The sequence below is a fragment of the Eretmochelys imbricata genome, chromosome 6 (genome assembly GCF_965152235.1).
Source record: "Eretmochelys imbricata isolate rEreImb1 chromosome 6, rEreImb1.hap1, whole genome shotgun sequence".
In the NCBI taxonomy this organism is placed as follows: domain Eukaryota; kingdom Metazoa; phylum Chordata; order Testudines; family Cheloniidae; genus Eretmochelys; species Eretmochelys imbricata.
In genome coordinates, this window is record NC_135577.1 from 126,878,779 (window position 1) to 126,899,821 (window position 21,043).

At 45.7% G+C, this 21,043-nt stretch overlaps 1 protein-coding gene across 7 annotated transcripts in view; it reads left to right on the forward strand.

The window, feature by feature from the left end:
- PYGL (glycogen phosphorylase L) overlaps window positions 1-21,043 on the forward strand; it is a 45,754-nt gene that overhangs the window by 11,280 nt on the left and 13,431 nt on the right. For all 7 annotated transcript variants that reach the window (XR_013346465.1, XR_013346462.1, XR_013346463.1 and 4 more), the window contains exons 6-18: window positions 6,422-6,553; window positions 8,445-8,556; window positions 8,963-9,045; window positions 10,353-10,496; window positions 10,781-10,873; window positions 13,410-13,556; window positions 15,996-16,159; window positions 16,687-16,801; window positions 18,504-18,605; window positions 18,693-18,840; window positions 18,972-19,030; window positions 19,440-19,581; window positions 20,609-20,816. Coding sequence is in view for 2 of the 7 variants with exons in the window: in XM_077819665.1 (XP_077675791.1) it covers window positions 6,422-6,553; window positions 8,445-8,556; window positions 8,963-9,045; window positions 10,353-10,496; window positions 10,781-10,873; window positions 13,410-13,556; window positions 15,996-16,159; window positions 16,687-16,801; window positions 18,504-18,605; window positions 18,693-18,840; window positions 18,972-19,030; window positions 19,440-19,581; window positions 20,609-20,816 (1,649 nt within the window). In the remaining 5 variants the exon portion in view is untranslated. The remainder of the gene's footprint in view (window positions 1-6,421; window positions 6,554-8,444; window positions 8,557-8,962; window positions 9,046-10,352; window positions 10,497-10,780; window positions 10,874-13,409; window positions 13,557-15,995; window positions 16,160-16,686; window positions 16,802-18,503; window positions 18,606-18,692; window positions 18,841-18,971; window positions 19,031-19,439; window positions 19,582-20,608; window positions 20,817-21,043) is intronic.

The window sequence follows — 21,043 nt, forward strand, 5'->3', positions numbered from 1 at the left end:
CTGAGGAGCAACATTGACTGATACCCCCCCCCCCAACAGAAGAATTGTTGTGACCCAGGACCACAAGGAGGGAAAGGAGAAGATCCTTGGGGCTCTGGCAGACAGAGAAACTCCCCTCTTTCTCCCCATAAAGGAGAAAGCTGTGGCGGGGAGAAAGGTAGATGCACTTGCAGGGGCAAAATATCAGCGCGCACTGGCCTGAGTGGAAAAGAGGTCATGTAGGTTTGAGATGGAAAGACCTAGGCCAGTCCCACCCATCCCCCAAGAAAGGACATTCTTTCCCGGCTTCTGAGCTCAAAGGTGCCCATTCTTAGCAGGGGACAGTTTCAGACCTTTGGGTTATGGGCCCAGGTTTCTGGCTCTTCACAAACTGGGAAAGTCCTCTTTCTTTGTGACAGGCCTAGCTGTTCTCTTCCATCTGCAGTGCTCCAATCTTTTATTTCTTTTGTGTTGTCAATAAGCTTTCATCTGGAGCTATAATCTGAAACTCTCCTTTATTAGCACAAATCTGTGGTATCCAGCTCTTCTAATGGCCCTGGAGGGTGCGTGTGTGTGTGTGTGTGTGTGTGTTTGTGTGTGTAAATATGTATTTATTTTAAAGTATAGCCAACATTGCATGTTTGGCCTGGGCTCTTATCCGCCCTGCAGTTGATTATACAGAATTCCATCTGACTCATGGAAAGGGAACAGTGACTAATCCTATGAACAGCCAGCCTTCCTCAGCGTGCAGTTTATAACTGCTTTCCTATTAAAGATCTGCTAGTTAAACAGCAGGGCAATGATTTTTCTTCCTCACTCTTTGGTTGCTTTGTCTTAACATGGTCCTGTCCTCTACTCCTATGACCTGTACATAATGGCTGTCTCCTCTATAGCTCTCATTCAGCAGCATTAAGGCGGTGTCTAATCTATAGTCTTCCGTTTAGCAGCACTTCTTCACTGAGGTGCCAACCTGCTTCATTAGCAGGTCTCCAGGATGAGGTTTAAATTCTGATTAAATCTATTCCTGTCTCATCACACTCACAAGATCCAGTTGAGTTAGTGAGCGGACAGGGAACCAATTACCTTGTAAACAGATCTGGTCTTAGACTATTGTAATCATCTTTGTCTGGAAAAAAGCATATTAGAAGGAACGCTTCTCCGTCAATGGTCATCTGCCTCTCATGGAGCTCGGGTGCTCTTATAGCTCTAAAAATACTCTGATATATTTGGAGCTATAAGGTCTTGCATTGTTGTGGAGGACCTGGCTTTCAACATCTTTTTTTAAGCAACTGAGTTGTTGAAATTGGGGAAATCATTAACTGAAGATCTTGCAAATGATAACCAGGGTTCAATGTAGAGATTACAAAACAGAGATGCCCAGGCTAACCCATGATTGTCAACATGAGCAGTTACTGGGATGTTAAAAAACTTGAAATAAAGTCTTTTACTGGTTGGTGTTGCATGAAATTAAACATACAACCATGTAAAGATTTCCTAAGTGTTTCTTATTATAGTCTTTTAGTTTTAATTAAAGTGAACAGAAAAGGTCAGATTATAGGTGCCTGGTGTGGGTATAAGTGTTTGTTTGAATTTTCATGTGCAGTTACCATAACTGCAAATGCAAGTCAGGCTTTGTGCCGGAGAATGCACAGAATTCTAGATGCCCAGTTTGCACATCAGCTCACAGAGTGTGCATTTTTAATGAAAATCTTCAGGCCTCTGTTCTGACAATCTGTCCCCGAAGCTCTGAACAACGTGGCTCTCCAACTCTCCTGTGCATGGATTCTCTCAAAGAAATCAGGCTCTCCAGCTAATGAACTTGGGAGCTCTTTGTGCATCTACAGATCAGCTGCCAAAAAGCCTCATCCAAGAGCCATGTGAACAAATGATTTCACTAATGGTAATGGAATGTTAACCTGTATATACTGGTCAGCCACTTGGTGGCACAGTGTGTAAAATGCCTTATTTAAACGAACCTCACCCCAACCTACCTTCCTCAGCATGCGCAGTTTATAACTTCTTTCCTATTAAAAGAGCTGTTTAGTTAAACAGCAGGGCAGTGACATTCGTTCCTCACTCTTTGGTGGCTTTGTCTTAACATGGTCTTGTCCTCTACTCCTATGTATTTTAAAGCATCTTATGATGAACTCACCTGGTGTGTATAAGCAAGCTCTGTAGCCAGGCCATATCTGGTACAGGAACGTGACATGGTGTCAGGAGTAAATTGACAACAGAAATAGAAGGAAAACCGCAACAAAGGTTGCCAGGATCTCATTGATATGTCACTCTTCAATGCCCAAGAGAGCTTTAGCAAGCTGTCACAATGGATAGATTAAGCAGTATTTCACAAGAGTCTGAATTGCACACAACCTCCACAATGAACCTGGAGATGTAGAGGTATTATCTTTAATTTGGGCTATGGGGAAGCAAGCAGAGCAGAGCTTTAAATCCTTTGACTTTGTGACTGACTTCAGTACAGATAGAAAAGGAGTACTTGTGGCACCTTAGAGACTAACCAATTTAGCATCCGATGAAGTGAGCTGTAGCTCACGAAAGCTCATGCTCAAATAAATTGGTTAGTCTCTAAGGTGCCACAAGTACTCCTTTTCTTTTTGCGAATACAGACTATCACGGCTGTTACTCTGAAACCTTTCAGTACAGATGACCATGAAAGGCTTCTGGCTATGTTTGATGCATACTTTATGGAAGAGCATGTTTTCATGGGAGAATTCAAGAACCAGGGGAAATGTTGAATGTTTCATAAGAGCTCTGCGTACATTGGCTCACAACTGATTTTGGGGAATGCAAAACATGAAAACAATCAGATGGAGGCTGGTTATTGGGTTAACAGAAAAGAAAAACCTCTCACAGCAGTGACTGTTGAAAGGAGAGTACAGAAAGCAAAGCAGTCTGACCTGCGCAGATAGCAAAACTTCTTAGAGCAACTGAAAAGGAGCTTAGAAACTGTAAACAGACACTTCAGTGTTAAGTTGTCATAAAACCCCTGAGGCAAGGGGAGAGAACTCCCAGGCTAAGAGGGACAAATTCTACAAGCTCTGGGAAAAGTCATATCCCAAGAGATTATGCATGTCCAGCCGGAGGCACACCGTGTAATACATGCTAAATGTCCATATTTCATGCAACTGTTTCGTGCACCAAAGCAGTCAGGGAGTTGGCTCACATTACAGACAATCAAGAGCCATTGTTTCTGGGATCTATCGCTTGTGCTGACATAGAGCCTGCCTGGAGAGTGAAACTGAATGTTCATAGCAAGATTATTGACTTCAAAATTGACTCAGGAACTGACATCACAGTCATCTCAGAAGGGACTTACAATCAACTTCAACCCCATCTGGCGCCGCTCTGGCTTGCCCTGGAGGTATTCTGAACTGCATGGGCCAGTTCCGCACAGAAAAACTTACCAAGATAAAAGCTTTGCATTCTGTGTGTGAGTGATCAAAGACAGCGAGGCAACCATGATGGGCCTAGTGAGAAAGATGGAAGAACTCAGTGGGGAGTTTGATATTGGACTTTTGAGAGAAGATCCAGTACAAATCAAATTGAGACCATGCTGAACCATACAGTGTACAAACACCCCTACTAGAGAGACGTTGGAAGAGAGAGCTGCACATTTATGCAAATTCAGAGGACATTATTACCTGGTCAGTGTGGAATATTCTTGAATGACATAGTTATTGAGAAGCTGAAGTGAACTTTTGCTCACTTCGGTATTCCAGAACAACTGTGATGGACAACAGACCACAATTTGCTACAGCAGAATGCAAGTCCTTCTGAACAAGATATGATTTTGTAGCAGCCTACATTAGGCACAAGTGAAAGGAGAGGCTGAGAGAGCTGTACAGGCAGCCAAGAAAATCCTACAGAAGGAAGATCCATTCCTTGGTCTTCTGAGTTACAGATAGACACCAACAGAGCTACTGGATATAGTCCAGCACAACTCCTGAGGGGAAGGCAACTCAGATTCTTTTCCAAAGTTGGAACAGTAGTTCTGTCTCCAAAGTGGACAGACATGAAGAGAGTAGCAAAGTTGAATAAAAAGGCTAAAGGTGTTTATGAACACTTCTACAATAGACATTCCTCTGAGAACTGCCAGGTCTAGAATCTGGTGACTGTGTTCATGTCTAATTGAATGGAGAAAATGGATGGACAACTCCAGCTGTTGTAAAGAAAAAGAATTTTGTACCCAGATCATGTGATTGAGAGCAACAATGAAGAGTTCAACAGAAACTGTCAACTTCTACAGTTTGCTCTGTTAATTGTTGAGGAACAAACTCTACAGATGGCCGATGCAGAATAAAAAGGATTCCAAGTGAACCGCAGTCAGTCGTTGCAACTAATGGACAGCCAGATGACCATGTTACATATTCAGGTCATGTGATTAGAAAACCAGTATGATTTAGAGACAGTTAATGAACTGATACATTGAACAGACTATCTTGCTGTCTTTGAGGTTAAATGGTGGGAATGTAGAATTTAGAGGAGAGGGAATGGAATGATAAAGTGTATGAAACTGTTTGGCTACTGGGTGGCACTGTGTGTAAAATACCTTATTTAAACATAGCTCAGCCGTACCTGGCTGAGCACTAAAGGGTCTTATGCTGATCCCATCTGGTGTGTATAAGCAAGCTCTGTGACCAGTCCATATCTGGTACTGGAACATGATACCAGCGGCACTAGACTGTCCCTTACCTTCCATGGCTGCAGCACCCTTTCAGTTTAGGGCTTCCCAAGACGGGGACCTCTTGGGAGGGCTTCCTTTGAAGTATGACCCATGAGAGGGCCAAGAGGCAGGGTGTGTGCTGAGGATCTGCTTAGTCATAACTTTTTAGGAGCTTATCAAAGGCATGAATGGGAGATAGGGGTCCTCTTTCCACTGGCTTTCGATGAAAGATGGATGTCTAAGGTCTGCACCTAGGAAATTGGGTCGGTATAACTAGATTGCGCGGGTGTGAAAAATGCACACCCCTGAGTGACACAGTTAAACAAACAAGAAAAGGAGTACTTGTGGCACCTTAGAGATTAACCAGTTTATTTGAGCATGAGCTTTCGTGAGCTACAGCTCACTTCATCGGATGCATTCAGTGGAAAATACAGTGGGGAGATTTATATACACACAGAACATGACATGATGGGTGTTACCATACACCCTGTAACGAGAGAGTGATCACTTAAGGTGAGCTATTATTGTATTGTCCAGAGTTTGCTTCAATTAAGAGACAGTGGGGGGTTAAAAGTCCTCCCCTATTAAAAAAAATATTTTTTTACCAAAATAAAATGTAAAAATAGCTGTTACTTCCCTTCCTCTTCTCCCATGTCCCAGGTAAGAGCGGTACAAAGACACAGTGTAGAGGCTAAACTGGCATAACTCAGTCTTCCAATTCTTTGAGTCCCAACTGCCATGTACCTTTCACAGTGGCAAATTGTCCCATTTCTCTAAAAGATGAGTGAGTTCCACTTGTACGCATATATTGAGTCTACTTATCCTTGATTTTAAGTTTTCAGCATCATGCCAGCGCTATGCAGAGTTGTCTTCCACTGTTAACATTGGGAAATAAACCACTTTTTTCTTTTTTTTTGTTTGTTTTTGGTTCCATTATGAAATGAATCAAATGCTGAGAGAAACACACCGCTCCAAGGAATAATCTGAAGGACAAATGTCTTTAAAAATCCCCATCCCCTCCCCCCAAATTTTCTTAGGACTGTGCTCAATATTGAAAAAATCATCATTGAACAAAAAAGCAGCCCTATTCTCTCAAGGGGTCAGTAACTTCCTTGCAATTTTCTGCGCTGTTTAGGCCTCATCCCAGTATCTAAATCAGAAGCAAGAACTGAGGCATTTTTCTCTGATTGTCTTTGACCCATCACTGCCCTGAGTCCACTTATTAGATCTCTCTGAACGGGAAGTGTATGAATAAGTTACTTTTATGTTAATGGGCCTGGCTTCGTAGGGTACATCTACGCTGCAAAGAGAAACCTGCGGCAGAGTGAGAGCCCAGTTCAACTGGTTCAGGCTTGTGGGGCTGGATCTGCAGGGCTAAAAACAGCAGCTGGTGCCTGGGCCCCAAGACACCCCACCCACCCACCCACCCACTGGGTTTGAGTACAGGCTCCAGCCTGAGCCCAAACTTCTACGCTGCTAGTTTTAGCCCTAAAGCCTGAGGCTCGCAAGCCAGTGTCATTGACCCAGGCTCTGAAACTCCCCTCCGTGAGTTTTTCTTTGCAGTGTAGACATACCTGAAGGGCCATACAACTCAATCCAAACACTTGGATGTACTGTCTCTATTCCAGGCCCTAAAAATATAACCTCTTTGATCCTAAATGTTTTTGTTGCATTAGCTCAAACGGTAGCATTTAGCTTGTTTGCTTCACCTTGCATGAGGTGGGGGTAAAAAATGGTTCTGTTTAACTATCCCCCTTCTAGGTGGAAGAAGCCGACGACTGGCTTAGACACGGCAACCCCTGGGAGAAAGCCCGTCCCGAGTACATGCTGCCTGTCCACTTTTATGGAAGAGTGGAACACACCAAGAGTGGACAGAAGTGGGTCGATACGCAGGTACTGACGTGAGCTGGGTCATGCACAGGCCTGTTGAAGGAGGAAATGCATTTTTTTTTTTCCAAACAGCTAGAAACTGAGTATTTTATCCTGAAAGAAAACTTCTCGCAGTTCCAGTGCAGGAAAACCGATGTCTGTTGTTCCTTTGCTGTTGTGTAAGGGACACTGTGGCTTGCCAGCAGAGTGGTCTGTTTAGGAAGGGTATAAAAGGGGATAAATCTGAGGTGGCGCCCACGTCTTGGTCACTTATTCCTTCCATAAACTTCAAGGAGGCTCAACATGACAATCTGTGATTACTCCTGAATTCTATTGCAGCTCTTCTTGGCCCCCCTTAACCTGGGATCCTCTTTTGAGTTAAATACAAAGTCTGTGGAATCTGCTACAGAGCTTTGAACGTCCCACCTGCATTTAATGGCCAGTTTAAAGTGGGGCAGTCCTATGGTGGCTGCCTGCCACCAGATGAAGAAGCTGTAAACATCTGGGGGCAGGTGGAGAAGGATATTTCTTTAGAAACTACTCTACATGAAGCTTAAAAGAAATAATCTTATTACTTAATGAAATTAGTAGAAATGGACAAAGTTAGTAAGATTCAGCAGGTTGTAAAGTAGCATTCTTTTATTACTTGTCTGTTTATTTGTATTATCATAGCATCCTTCTGTACATTTGTTCAGCTGTTTATGTCCACGGAAATGAACTGACACTCTGTACTGTAGTCAGAAAAGAAGTCTGCAAGATGCAGCACATTTGTGCTGCTGACAGGAAACGAACCATAATCATCTAAGAGACCACAGCTGAGCGAAGGCTGGCCTTGCAAAGAAATACTGCTTTTAACCAAACGTTTCAAAGTGCCTCCTAGCCCTTGCCTTGCAGCCTGGGCTGATACCAGTACTGGGAATAGGAATGAAAACTTCACCTTCACCCCTGAGCACAAACAACCCTGGCATAATATATAGCCAGCTACTGACGGGCAAACCTCTGACCAGGCCTCTGTGCTGGTAACTGCTCAGCCTGCAGATACCATATGGAGTGTCCCGTGCTGACAGTGCCATCTGTCTGTGTGGAGCTGGCAGGGAAATTGAGGGTTCCCCAGACACCCCATCTTCAGATCAAAGTCTGAGCAACTTCTCTTTGCAGGCTGGAGGAGATGAGTGCTGATTAGTTTTTCCATAACACTAACACTCCCCCTCTTCCTCCCAACCCCGTGTCCTGAATTATAGCACTTTCCAAAATCTAGATGGTTGCAATGGGTGTATAAGGGCTGGGAGCAATGTTCCTGAGCATGTTTCTAGAATATATTCTATGCCCCCCCCCCCCCCTTTTAAGGTGTAAATGAGTGATTCCTATTGCTGGAGTTGGAGACCTAGTTGCAAATTCTCCCTTTTTAAGGAGAAGTCAGTATTCAACTTGATTAGCCACAACTTGCTTTTCTAATTCTATTTCTAACAGTTTTGTACATTTCAAGCATATTTTTATGGCCACCTTTTCAGGTTTTTTTAAGTTAGCAAAGAATCCCAACAATGTTCTGAGCAACAGATAATTTTGTATAATTAGCAGTGCCAAACTGACTATTAAGGGCCCGATCCACAGCCTGTTGAAGTCAGTGGAAAGACACTTACTGACACGATTGGGCTTTGAATTCCATGTCGTTTCAACATATGCTTTCTGTGGGCCTGTTCCATTGCTCTTTGAAGTCAGTGGGAATCCTTCTATTCACTTCAGGTGGTTTTGGTCAGGCCCCGTGTGTAGCCTTGACTGACACATCTGGGGCGTGCTGTGTTTCTGGGAATAGTCGGAATATCGCACAAAGTCACGCTTTAATTCAAGCTTCTTCTCTAAAAAAGACCTCCAAATCTGGCTCACTACAGGTCATACTGTAACCCCTGTGTAATAGGTGGTCCTTGCCTTGCCCTACGATACCCCTGTGCCTGGATACATGAATAACACTGTCAACACCATGCGGCTGTGGTCTGCTCGGGCACCTAATGACTTCAACCTCCGAGACTGTGAGTACCTCTTCTGTGACCTACTCGCTTCTGTCCTGAATCTCCCCACATCTGAGGCCGATCGCATGCTTTGGAGTGAGCGGGGAGCAGGAGGGCTGCCAGGGAGAGCAGTGAAATAACATGGATGATAGAATGCTGCTGGGACAAGGACTGGAACTTGCTATTTAACCAACAGTAAAGGGAAATTACGGGGGGGAGGTAGTCAAGGAGGAAGGATCCAGTTTGAATAGCCCAGTAACTGGGCCTGCTCCTGACTCGCCCGTTACTTTGACAGTCAAGCTTGTGTTGCTTTATTGTCCGATTCCCCATCTTTCTGTCATTCCTCTGACTGTTAACTGTCCTGCGTGCAACCCATCAAGCCTCTTGTGCAACGTGTGCTTGCATTGACTCAACCCTTCCCTTGTAGTTAACGTTGGAGATTACATTCAAGCCGTCTTGGACAGAAATTTGGCTGAGAACATATCACGTGTCCTCTATCCGAACGATAATGTAAGTCATCCAAAAATTGCTAAAGGTTTCACTGCTAGAGCCTGTTGCTCGTTCGTTTGATTAATTAGCTGAATCAAAACCTCCTCGTGCCCAGACAGGGAAACGGGTTAATCCTGCTCTCCGTGTCAGACTACTGGAGCAGAGGGCATATCCGAAAAACACCAACAAAAGAACAGTGAGCGTGTAAACAGTGCCTCCGTGCATTGTGGGAAGCAAACACTGAGCCGTTTCAATCAGCATTACTTCATGGTTTTCTTACGTTAGCCTGACATGAAGCTGGGGTTTCACACACTGCAGAGGAGTATTTTAAAATATTCGTTGCCGGGGGGAGCGCGGCTGGGGCATGTTTCAAAAGCATCTAAGAAATTTAAGAGCACAAGTTCTACTGAAAGCTGTGACTTGTGCTCCTCAATCCATGTGGGCACTCGAAAATACCACCCGAAATTTTAAAGAGAGAGAAATGAAGTTATGCGTGTTGTAAAAGGCGGTCTTTCATAAACCCTGAATTGTGTGACTAATTTGATCTGACAAGGCCCTTTAAAGAGAGAAATCAACAAATCCGGTTTAAGGAAGACTTCTTAAATCCAAAACCAGTCAGACTGATGCTCCAGCTGAACTCACGCAAGGTCAAAAAATGGCATGAGGTTAAATTCATTGTTCCTCTAATATTCGTGGGCATCGGGTCACTTTTGTTTGGAAGCCTAACATTAGGCCCTGGATTTTGAAAATGTTGGTGTAAGATATGTTTGGCTTCCTATGTGGCTTCCTTCGTTGCCAGAACTCCCTTCAACTGCCTCAACAAAGCAGAGAACTGGCTCCAGCAGGGATGGGATTTGACCTGTCATCCAAGCAAGGCATGCTGGGTGCCCTGCTCATGTATGCCTAGGAGTGTGAAGAGTTACTTCCCGCCTCAGTTCAGCACAAGGAGTCAGTAGCTACAGGTTAAACCAATCACAGGGATTATAACACTGAAAAGAATCCTTACAAATGAACTTTCTTCTCGTCTTTTTCTGCCTTTTTCCTTCAGCGATTTCACTCACTGAAGGCAAGGGAAAACAAACTGGACAGCTTCCTTCTTTCTAGTCAGGTTCGGTTTTTCATTCTCATGCATTGGCACAATGCTGCAATGTTGAAGTTGCAAATGCTGCTGGGGAAATACCAAAACCAAAAAGTAACACACTGCTGTAAGGTTAGAGCAACCCAGATCAATTTAAGCTCAAACCAACTGAGAATTAAACCCTTCTTGTATTGCACCTGTCCCTTAACTGTTCAGGTTATGTAGCATTCCTGTCTGTTCTTGTTTGTAGTTTTTCGAAGGCAAAGAGTTGCGTCTGAAGCAGGAGTACTTCGTCGTGGCTGCCACCCTCCAGGATATCATCCGACGTTTCAAAGCATCCAAATTTGGAAGCACAGAAAGTGTTCGAACTATATTTGATTCTTTTCCAGATCAGGTAAACGTTATGGGATAATGGCCAAGTGAAGTCTGTAATGATTGAGTTTGAAAGCATGCTTTCCGCTTCCTCATAAATGTTTTGACTGTGAAGACCAAGTGATTCTCTCAGGATCTGATATGGTATTTCCTAGACTAAGAACTCACTTTCAAACCCACCCAGCTTCAAAGGAGGGAATAAATCAATGGAAATGTAGCATATTTGACATGTCTCGAAGCAGCTTGCTGTGGGGCAAAATGAAGGATTACAGGTTTGGTTGCTTGAATTTTGTATTATTTTTATAGGTAGCGATTCAGCTGAATGACACTCATCCTGCACTGGCCATTCCCGAATTGATGAGGGTTTTTGTGGACATTGAAAAACTGCCATGGACTAAGGTTTGGAAAATCATCTCGGTGCTTTTTCTGCGATCGAGAATACCAAACGTTGCAAGTGTAGTCTTGCTAAAGAGCAGCTGTCTAGATAATCCCTTACCTTTCTCATGGCATATGATAGAATATCGACAAGACTCTTGGATTTACCCCTGTAATCTAACTACACTGTGATCAAGACCACAAAGTTGAAGAAAGTGATAGGTAGCAGGCCTTGTCAGGACAGCTTTAGGGACTTATGGAGGCCAATTTTAAACTTGTGATACGCACAGTTATATCTTTAAGTTGTAAAACCTTTTGTGAGGTTTCTGTTGTTCAAAAATGGATCTGTTCAGAAATCAATAAAACAAATTACACCTCTACCCCGATATAACGCGGTCCTCGGGGGGCCAAAAAATCTTATCGCGTTATAGGTGAAACTGCGTTATATCGAACTTGCATTGGCCTCGAACATTTCCGTTATTAATAGTCACTTCCTGCCCCCTGACTGGCCCCTCGGAACCCCCGACCCATTCAACCCCCCCCCCCCCCCCGGTCCCCTGACTACCCCGACCCCTATCCACACCCCCACCCCGCGACAGGCCCCCTGGGACTCCCATGCCCTATCCAACCCTGTCCCCTGACTGCCCCGATGCTTATCCACAGTCCCGCCCCCTGACAGGCCCCCCGGGACTCCCATGCCCTATCCAACCTTCCCTCCCCACCCCCCGTCCCCTGACTGCCCCTATCCATACCCCTGCCCGGTGACAGGCCCCCTGGGACTCCTACGCCCCCATCCCTGACCGCCCTTCCCCCAGAACCTCCAAAGCATCCAACCCCCCCTTCTCCCTGTCTGCCCCCCGAGACCCTCGGCCCGGCACCCTCAGCGTGTCGGAGCCAGACACGCTAAAGCAGTGATCCGCCGGAGCACGCAGCCCCGCCCCCCAGAGCGCTGCTTTATCACGTCCTATCCCAATTCGCGTTCTATCGGGGTAGAGGTGTACTACTGAAGAGGTCAATCTGCTCCATGCATAGCCCTACATTTTCAAAAGTCTGCTAACACTTTTGCATGTGTCAACATCAGATATATATATACACACCTTTATTATTATTTTATATATAATATAAAAATAAATATGCCCAAGTTGGGTTGCATACACAAATCCTCACACAGTGCTTGCTCAGTGGGTTTGCACACATTCCAGTCAGATGTTCACCGATCTGTATCTATTCTTTATACGTACTCTTGTTGCACTTGTAAGCTAACTGACTACCAATCATTTGGAAACTGAATCTTTTCCTGTGCAGCACAAAGCCATCGATGCAGAGATGCTCATTCCGTAATATGGGCACAGCCTGTTAAATAGAGATGATAGTCCTGTGTGCTTCTCTAAACAAAGGCTCACTGTCGTAATGATGATTGTCTGACATTTATGTGGCAAGGATTTGTAAACGTGCTAAAACTTCTTAGATTAAAAATAGCTAGCTAAAAGTAGCTATCAGGATACACTACCTTTCTCATGCAGGATATGGAACAGCAGCTGCCTGTAACAACTTCATCAATAATCTGCATCTTTAGAGCAGTAACTAAACTAGGATTTATGGAACCAATAACTAGCAGCCACAGACTGTACTGGTCAAACAGAACATTACAATCTGGAACTCTTATATAGGAGTTTAATAAAATTCCAACATAAAAAAAGTTCACCATTCCATATCAGAATCCATGGGAGTGTGTTTAAAAAGCCTGTTTCTTCTGATCTGAAAGAAACAAGCAGAGCATTAAGGATCTGCAAAATCTGAGTCTTCCTGCTGGAAGCGCCTATTGCAAGGAATGAAATTTCCCTTTGTTCAACAACGTTCTTGTTTGTCAGAAAGGCCTGTTTCATCATAGGTTATGAAGGAGACAATTGGAGTGATCAGCATAGATTGACAAGTTGTTTATTGGTATTAAAGTCATCCAAGAGGCCCCAAACGAGAACATAGCCCTGTTGTGCCAGGTGCTGTACATTTACCTAGTAAGAGCTGTCCGTTTACATAGAGGAGACACAGGAGGTGGCATCATCCCCACTTTACAGATGGCGAATGCAGATACAGGGCTTGTCTACACTTGAAATGTTACTGCTGCAGCCACACCACTGTAGGCACTACCCATGCCAATGGGGGGATGCGGTTCTCCTGTTGCTGTATTTAATCCACCTCCCTGAGAGGGGTCTGTCTACATGGCAGGTGAGGGGGTTTAGGTCAGCTTAACTCTACCACTCATAGGTGTGGATTTTTCACACACACACCCCTCCCCCCCCCAAGTGATGTAGTTAAACTGATTAGTGTAGGCCAGGCTGCAGAGATTAAATTACTTTCCGGCTAAGCTTCAGGGAGTCTGCAGCAGACCCAGCCCCCAGGCACATACACCCCTACCCCTGCCTAGTGAGAGGACAATTTGTATCCCAGGACTGGGTCTGAGTAAAGTTTTGTCAGAGTGGGTAGTACGTGGGTGTTGTACAGGTTTGGGGCGTCCTTGGCTTTACTCTTTTAACCGTTAACCCCCTCTATTAAATGCCAGGCCTGGGATATCACCAAGCAGACCTTTGCCTACACAAACCACACGGTGCTCCCTGAAGCTCTAGAGCGCTGGCCGGTCGATCTCGTGGAGAAGCTGCTCCCGAGACATCTGCAAATAATTTACGAAATAAACCAGAGGCATCTGGACGTAAGTAACTTGAAATGAAAGGGACACTCGCTCAGTGCTGAACACATCCCGCTGTGGGAGGGGAAAGGAAGCATCCGGTATCTTTCTGTGCTGTGCCGGGGCGTGGTGGTTGTAATGGGCTGGCTTCTCTCTGACATGGAATCTGCATGTGTGGCTGTGAGGATCTGTGCTGAATTTCTTTTTCAACAGAGGGTAGGGAAAAGAAGGGGGTCCTTGACATAAGGATTGGGCTAAACCACAGGCAATCCTTTTTTGCGTTTCCTCTTTATCCCATACTGGCTGTCTGATCTATCGATTTTTAACAAGTCCCTCTGAGAAACAAAGTTGTTTTCCTCCTGAAATATTAAGCTCACTCTAGAGAAGATGGGGCTGACTCAGGAGTGTAAAATAAACAAGGGAGGGCTTAAATCTCAAGGACATTAAGGTCTCTTTGCACTCTGGCAGCACAAAGGGGCCTTAGTGTAAATGTGAAACCAAGCCAGGATGCAGATTAGTAAAATTTCTCTCTCTACTCCTGCCTCTCCCCCCCTACTGCTGTATCAGTGGCCCTATAAGAAAGCTCAGAGTAGGGGGGGGAAATCAAACACTAAATTCGTTCCTAAAGGAGAAACTGGTGAATCAAACCACTTTGCCAGTGGGTAAAGATGCTTTGCCCAGACACACACACTATTTATTTATGGGAGCAGGGGAGACCGGATAATGCTGATTTTGTGGAGCATTGGATTTACCAGAGAGGGCAGAAACAAGTACTTGCAGATGTCAATGATCCAAACTCTTCACAAAGCTTCAGATGCAGCAAATGATGGGGAGGAGAGGAGAGAGGAACAAAACTGCTAGAATGGCAGTGTAACAGGGCTGGTTGATTTAGGAATTAGCTCTTTCAGTGGTGCACCTTCTCTTGTGGTGTCTCGCTCTGTTACTTTCTCGGTCTCCATCATCCTCACAGTCGAACCCATGTCACTCCTGGACCGCGGCATCCGCTTCTGGACACTGCCCTCTGACCATGCCCGCTCCACTGGCTCTCTTCCCACCCCTTCTGGGGGACTGGCAGCTTCAGATTCTACCACTTGCCTCAGTGGCTAGCCCCTTCCAAGGGCAAACTGCAGTCTGGCTTAGCCACTCTCATAACTGGCAAATGAGGGGGAAGGGGAGACCCAGGCCCGTCTGCTACTCTGGGCCCTGACCCAGGGACCCTCTAGCAGCATCCACTTACTGCCCCCCTCAAACTCTCCTCTACTGCCTGCTTCCCTGGGCCACTTCCCATAGCCACAGCACCTTCTCTGCCCCTTTGTGTCAGGGCCCCAGTGCGGCAGTTGTCCGCCTAGAGCTCCCCCAGCCTCTGTCTTGCCCTTGTCTTGGGTGCTTCTCCTTTCACCCACCAGGGAGAGACTGCACTCCTCTCTGCCCTGCAGCCTTCTTATAGGGCCCAGCCTGGCCCTGATAGGCTGCTTTCAAGCCTCCACTTGATTGGCTGGCGCTCTGCACAGCCTCTCTGGCTTGCTTTAACCCCTTTCATGCCAGAGTGGGGCAGCTACCCTGCTACAGGCAGCAACAGAGCTCAAAGCAGAATTCAGTTGTGCCGCCATCCGGGCTGCCTGGAACGCGGTGCTGTTATAACTCATGTAGAGGATGATACAGTGCGGCTGTTCCTAATAAGGCCCATTACACTGCTTCATCTGGGATGTGCAGCGCACGCTCGGAGTGGATCGGCCCTATAGAACTCCTTATTGTTCTGTTCTGGGACTTCTGATGCTGTTGGTCCCATTGTCCATTTCTCTGATGCCTCTTAGGCCTGGCCCACGCTCAGTGACCCACGATTCACAGCAGCACCGCCGCTGGCTGGCTGTAGCTAACCTTAGAGAGACAAGGTGGACAAGGTAATAGCTTTTATTGGACCAGCTTCTCTTCGTGAAAGGGAGAAGCTTTCGAGCTTACACAGAACTCATCAGGTCAAGTATACTTAATCCTGTTTTATACTGGCCCATACAGGTGGCTGTTCTTATTTGTGGACAGGGATGGCTTTTTTTGTTCTGGTTATTTTGGGATTGATTGAGTTGTAGAGTGACTGACCTTATTGATGCTCGAACATATCCACGATCTAGGTGCTGTGGATCTTTTTTCTTAAAAATCATTACAGTACATTTTTGAATTTGTCGTTTGGACAATACTTGAATCCCAAATCTGTTTTCCAAACTTTCGATCTATTCCCATATCAAAACTGAAGCTGTTCTTTATAACCTGAATTTTACAAAGGCTTCAGATGGCCCCAGAGACCTACGTAGGATTGGGTTTTACCATACAGCAGTCCTTGCATTGATCAGACCCCGGATGCTATTAGGGCAGAGGGTGTGCTTTCCTTCTGCTGGCTAAGAGAGCAGCTGATCTTAATGCCCAATTATAGATATCAAATTTATGACTGGCCTTTTTCCCATCTCACAGAAAGTTGCAGCCCTGTTTCCTAATGATCTTGACCGTCTGAGAAGAATGTCCCTGATTGAAGAAGGAGGAGTCAAGAGAATCAACATGGCCCATCTCTGCATCATTGGCTCTCATGCTGTTAATGGCGTAGCAAAGATCCACTCTGATATCGTGAAGACTCAGGTGTAAGTTAGAAAAACTATACATGTGGCTGATGGCAATGGATGAATTGCAAAGTACAGCAGTGCCTGACCCTGTTCAGTAAGACGTCTGAAATCAAGACTGGAGTACAACTAAGTAAAATTCTTATAAAATGGAAAACAGGCGTTGTCTGAGTCAGGATCAAATCAGCACAGTGCAGAGCATTTGTGACTGATGCCGAGAGCAAGCCAGGATTAGCGATTGTTACATTTATTTATGAATGAATGTTAATGTAATAGAAATGGGCCGTAAAATTAGCCTTTTTCCCCCTTAATTCCCCACCATTGCAACTCCCACTTGTAATGGTGCAGGAAGGGAGATTCTGACAGTAAGCAACTAGCCCAGAGCCATGCAGCGAGTCAACCATTGTCCAAGCTGGGAGTAGAATTTGCAATCCTGTGCTCTAGACAACGCTGCCTGTATGCATGGATGCCCACTCAGATAACAGCTTTGCACTGAGCATGGAAGAATAGCCTCTCAGAATAAGACCATTACCTTGTCCTTGTCCTAGATTCAAGGACTTTGCTGACCTGGAACCAGAGAAGTTTCAGAATAAGACCAATGGAATCACCCCCAGGCGCTGGCTCTTGCTTTGCAACCCAGGACTAGCAGAGCTCATAGCAGAGGTAACTACAGCACCTCTGTATGTACATGTCCTGGGAGCATGTGGGAAAGAGGGCTTGGGCACGATGTTAAAATGGTAACCAGCTTTTTCTCCAAGTGAGGCACGGCTTTGGGAGTGCCCTCTGCACCCTCACTGAACATAGCAGCTGGATGCCTCTGCATCAGTGATGGCTGCTCAGATGCATGTCTCTCTGGGGGGGGGTTGGTCTCCCCATGGGGGCAGCACTAGATTCAAGAGCTAGAAACCTAGGCACTGACTTCCCCTCTGCCCTGTGGGTGCTCGACCCCCTCTCCTCCATCCTGCCCCCGGACCACCGTTGCCCTGCCCCAATTCCACCCCCAGCCCCTGCCCCGCCTCTTTACCGCCTCCTCCCCTGAGCGCGCTGTGTCCTCCCTCCTGCCCCTCCGTCCCAGAAAGTCCTAAGCGCCGCCAAACATCTGTTAGGTGGCGGGCGGGAAGTGCTGGGAGGGGGAGGAGCGGGGACATGGCATGCTCAGGGGAGGAGGAGGCGAGGTGGGGGCGGGGGGAGCTTGGCTGCCGGTGGGGGCGGAGCATCTGCTAATTTTTCCCCGTGGGTGCTCCAGCCCCGCAGCACCCACGGAGTCGGTGCCTATGGCTGGGAATAAAGGAAAAAGCAGCTGCTCCCCTCCAGTTCCACCCACTGGTCACCCTGTCCCCCCTCGTCTTCCAGCCCCAGACAGTGAAGCAAAGGCTGAGGGTCTCTTTCAAGGCTGGCATTTGCGGGAGAGAATTTGTATTGGAAACTGCTTTATTCAGACTGTTTTCTCCTGGCCTGGAATATCTCTCAGCGTTCCTGGGTGGGAAAACTACCCAGACTGCCTTCAAAAGCCTGCTTAAAATACTGGTCCCCCATCTCATGAGAAACTATCAAGGGACTTCCTGTGTCTCTCTTTGAGAGTATTCCTGCCCCCACTCTGCCCTGTACAGTAGCATCCCCGTGAGCCAGAGAATGAGTGAGTGCAGGGTGCTCCCACCTTGTTCACTAATGCTGCAGCCAGAGGGAGCAGTGAAAGTGTTTTTTAAAAGAATCCTTAAGATTTTTTTTTATTATTATTTTCGAGCTTTGGAGAATTGAAAACTACCTTGAGTTTCTTACTCCTTTTCTCTTTGTAGGTGGTACAAGGACATGCACAGGACTTGGGCCCTGGTACACTTTCCCCAAAGGGAAAGAGCTGTGCCTTTCAAAATACTGCTACAGATTGACAAGCCCAGCATTCAAAAATGTCTGAGGGTCTGCCTTTTAACTCCCATTTGGAGCAGGGACCTATTGGAATAAACCCTAGTTAGGAGAGTCCAAAATCCCAAGCCACTCAAGCCCAGATCCTAGGCTCTTGACCACATGGCTAGTGAAGCCAAGTTGGAAAATGTGTTCTGAAACTCTCCACGGAAGAGGGATTGCGGGGGGCTTGACTTTAGACCTCTGACCTCTAAATTTTTCAATTTAAAACTGGCCAACCTTTTCCAAACCTTGTTTGTCATTTTAGTTTTCAGCCTGTTGAGTTAAAATTTCTTGAACAAAAGTGCTGTCTATAGAAAATATTGATCCCTCCTGAAGTTAGAACACCCTGGGTTCTGTATCAGTCTGCCTGGACTGAGCTAAATTTGCACCATCTCTGTAAAAAGGCTATTTAGTAACTCTAGAGATGAACGTATTGAATTACTTAATTTTATCCTTATTACAGAAAATAGGAGAGGACTATGTGAAAGATCTAAGTCAGCTGATAAAGCTGCATAAGTTTGTTAATGACGATATCTTCATTCGGGAGGTTTCCAAAGTGAAACAGGTAAGGGATTAGGGAATCTCTGGACAAGCCATGGGATGGTGTGAACTCCGTTGTGTGCAATAATGCCCTTTTTTAACTGCTCCGCAGGAGAATAAAGTCAAGTTTGCCCAGTTCTTGGAGAAGGAATACAATGTGAAGATTAACCCTTCCTCCATGTTTGATGTGCATGTGAAAAGAATCCACGAATACAAGCGTCAGCTCATGAACTGCCTGCACGTTATCACCCTGTACAACCGTAAGTCACTCACCCGCTGTCTGTCTTTCTGAAGGAGACAGTCTGACCCGGGCAAGCGTGGATAGGTACTGAAAGTCTGCAACACCTGTTCTGAAAACGTTAGGTAATTTCACATTTCCTTTTTGTTTTAGGCATAAAGAGAGAGCCTATGAAGCCATTTGTGCCTAGGACAGTTGTTATTGGAGGCAAAGTAAGTTAATCGCACCGGGCTTTGTGTAAGGGGGGGTAGTTTGACACTTCATGGGGGAGACTTTCAAAAGCACTTAAGGGATTTAGGAGCATAAAAGTCCCACTCCCTTTGAATGGGATTTTCACCTTTGGAAAAATCTACCTCTTATGGTAGCATCTGAAAGGTTTCAGCCAAGTCAGCGCCCCACTGAACTTGGCAAAGCACAAACCTAGAATAATTGACAGTCCCTGCCCCAGAGAGTTTACAGTCAAAATGACAAGAAACAAGCGGGCTGGGGTATGGAGGGGAAAAAGACAAGGTAACAAGGGTGTTCCAACAAACTAGCTGTGTGAGCAAAACGGCAGTCAAAGAATGTGGGTGTACAATTATTAACAGCCTTGCTAATCTTCAGCCTGTGGCTCTTTTCTAGGCTGCTCCTGGATACCACATGGCTAAAATGATCATCAAACTCATTACAGCTGTGGGTCATGTGGTGAACAATGACCCTGTGGTTGGAAACAAGTTGAAAGTCATCTTTCTGGAGAACTACCGAGTGTCCCTGGCTGAAAAAGGTAAAGTGCTCAGAGCCGTGGGAGAGGCTGCATGTGCAGTATGGTTTGGAGGAGGACGTAACTGCCATTACAATAAAGCTGCCAAGTAATTTTAGATCAGCCTGTCTAATTGGGTGCAGTTAAGATTTTTCTTCCCTACCTAGAGCTTGTACGCTCTGCTGCTTACATGTAGACCCACGAGCCGAAGCACGGCTGGAAGGGTTAACAGCAGTTTCCCTTTCAGAGTGAGCGAGAGTGTGGGTATGTTCTTCCACTTTGTTACCTGGATTGACAAGCTACTACTTCACCGCTTTTCCTGTGCGTGTGTGCTTTAAAACAAAACAAGGTTCTCCTGTGGAGCTTACAACTGTAGTTGTCTCTCATAGCTGTGTCAACACTGCAAGAGCTCTTGAGAGAGAGTTGGATCTTCTAGAGTTGGGTTGTCTTGAAAATTCCATCTCTGTGCACGCTGTGGTGGTAAAATAAACCGGCAATTCAAACAGCAAGAATAAGTCTCCTAAACACGAACGCTGCCTAAGAACTGCAGAGGAGAATGATCTCTGATCTAAAGTTCTCCAAGCAGTGTGCAATCTTACCTAGTATAAGTTTTTGATGATGATTTAGGAATGAAGCTATGGCCAGAATTCTAAGGCCCTGATCCTGCAAGAGGATCTATGCAGACCTCTGTATGGATTCAGCGTTCCATCTACACAAAGCCAGTTGTAGGATCAGGAGCCTAAGTTTGAAAACATGTATTCTGAAGGATGGATTTAAAGTGTCCATATCGATTAGGAAGCTGCAGTTGGCTGGTATGTCCTGCCAGTGTCTTTTTAAAGCCAGGTCCCAATCTGCAGCCAACTTTTCAATCAGTATAAAAATCCCTAGAACTAGGAGCCAACACAACACCAATCCAAGGATGCTAATGGATGCTGCTCTTAAACTGGGCAGTGATGCCAAGGATGGATTCCTGTTTAGACTTTAAATTGACTCTCATGGAATTAGGAACGAAGCCAGTAATTATGACCCTCTTAATGCATTTTATTGGCAGTGATTCCAGCGACCGACCTGTCTGAACAGATTTCCACAGCAGGCACTGAAGCGTCCGGTACAGGAAACATGAAATTCATGCTGAATGGAGCCCTGACCATTGGGACCATGGATGGAGCAAATGTTGAAATGGCAGAGGAGGCTGGAGAAGAGAACTTGTTCATCTTTGGCATGAGGATCCAGGATGTTGCAGAGCTGGACAAGAAAGGGTGAGGTTCTTGTATAGCATTATATGAAGGAGAGCTTTGAGGGAGGGGGGGGAAAAAAAAAAACAAGCCAGTCCCCTGGGCTGGGCCTTTATACCAATGAAGCTTTGAATCACACTGCTGGCCAACAGCTCCAAAACTTGTCTCTCGCATCAGCAGCAGTTGATCCAATAATAGGTATTACCTCACCCACCTTGTGTGTCTCATATCCTGATCCAACATGACTACAA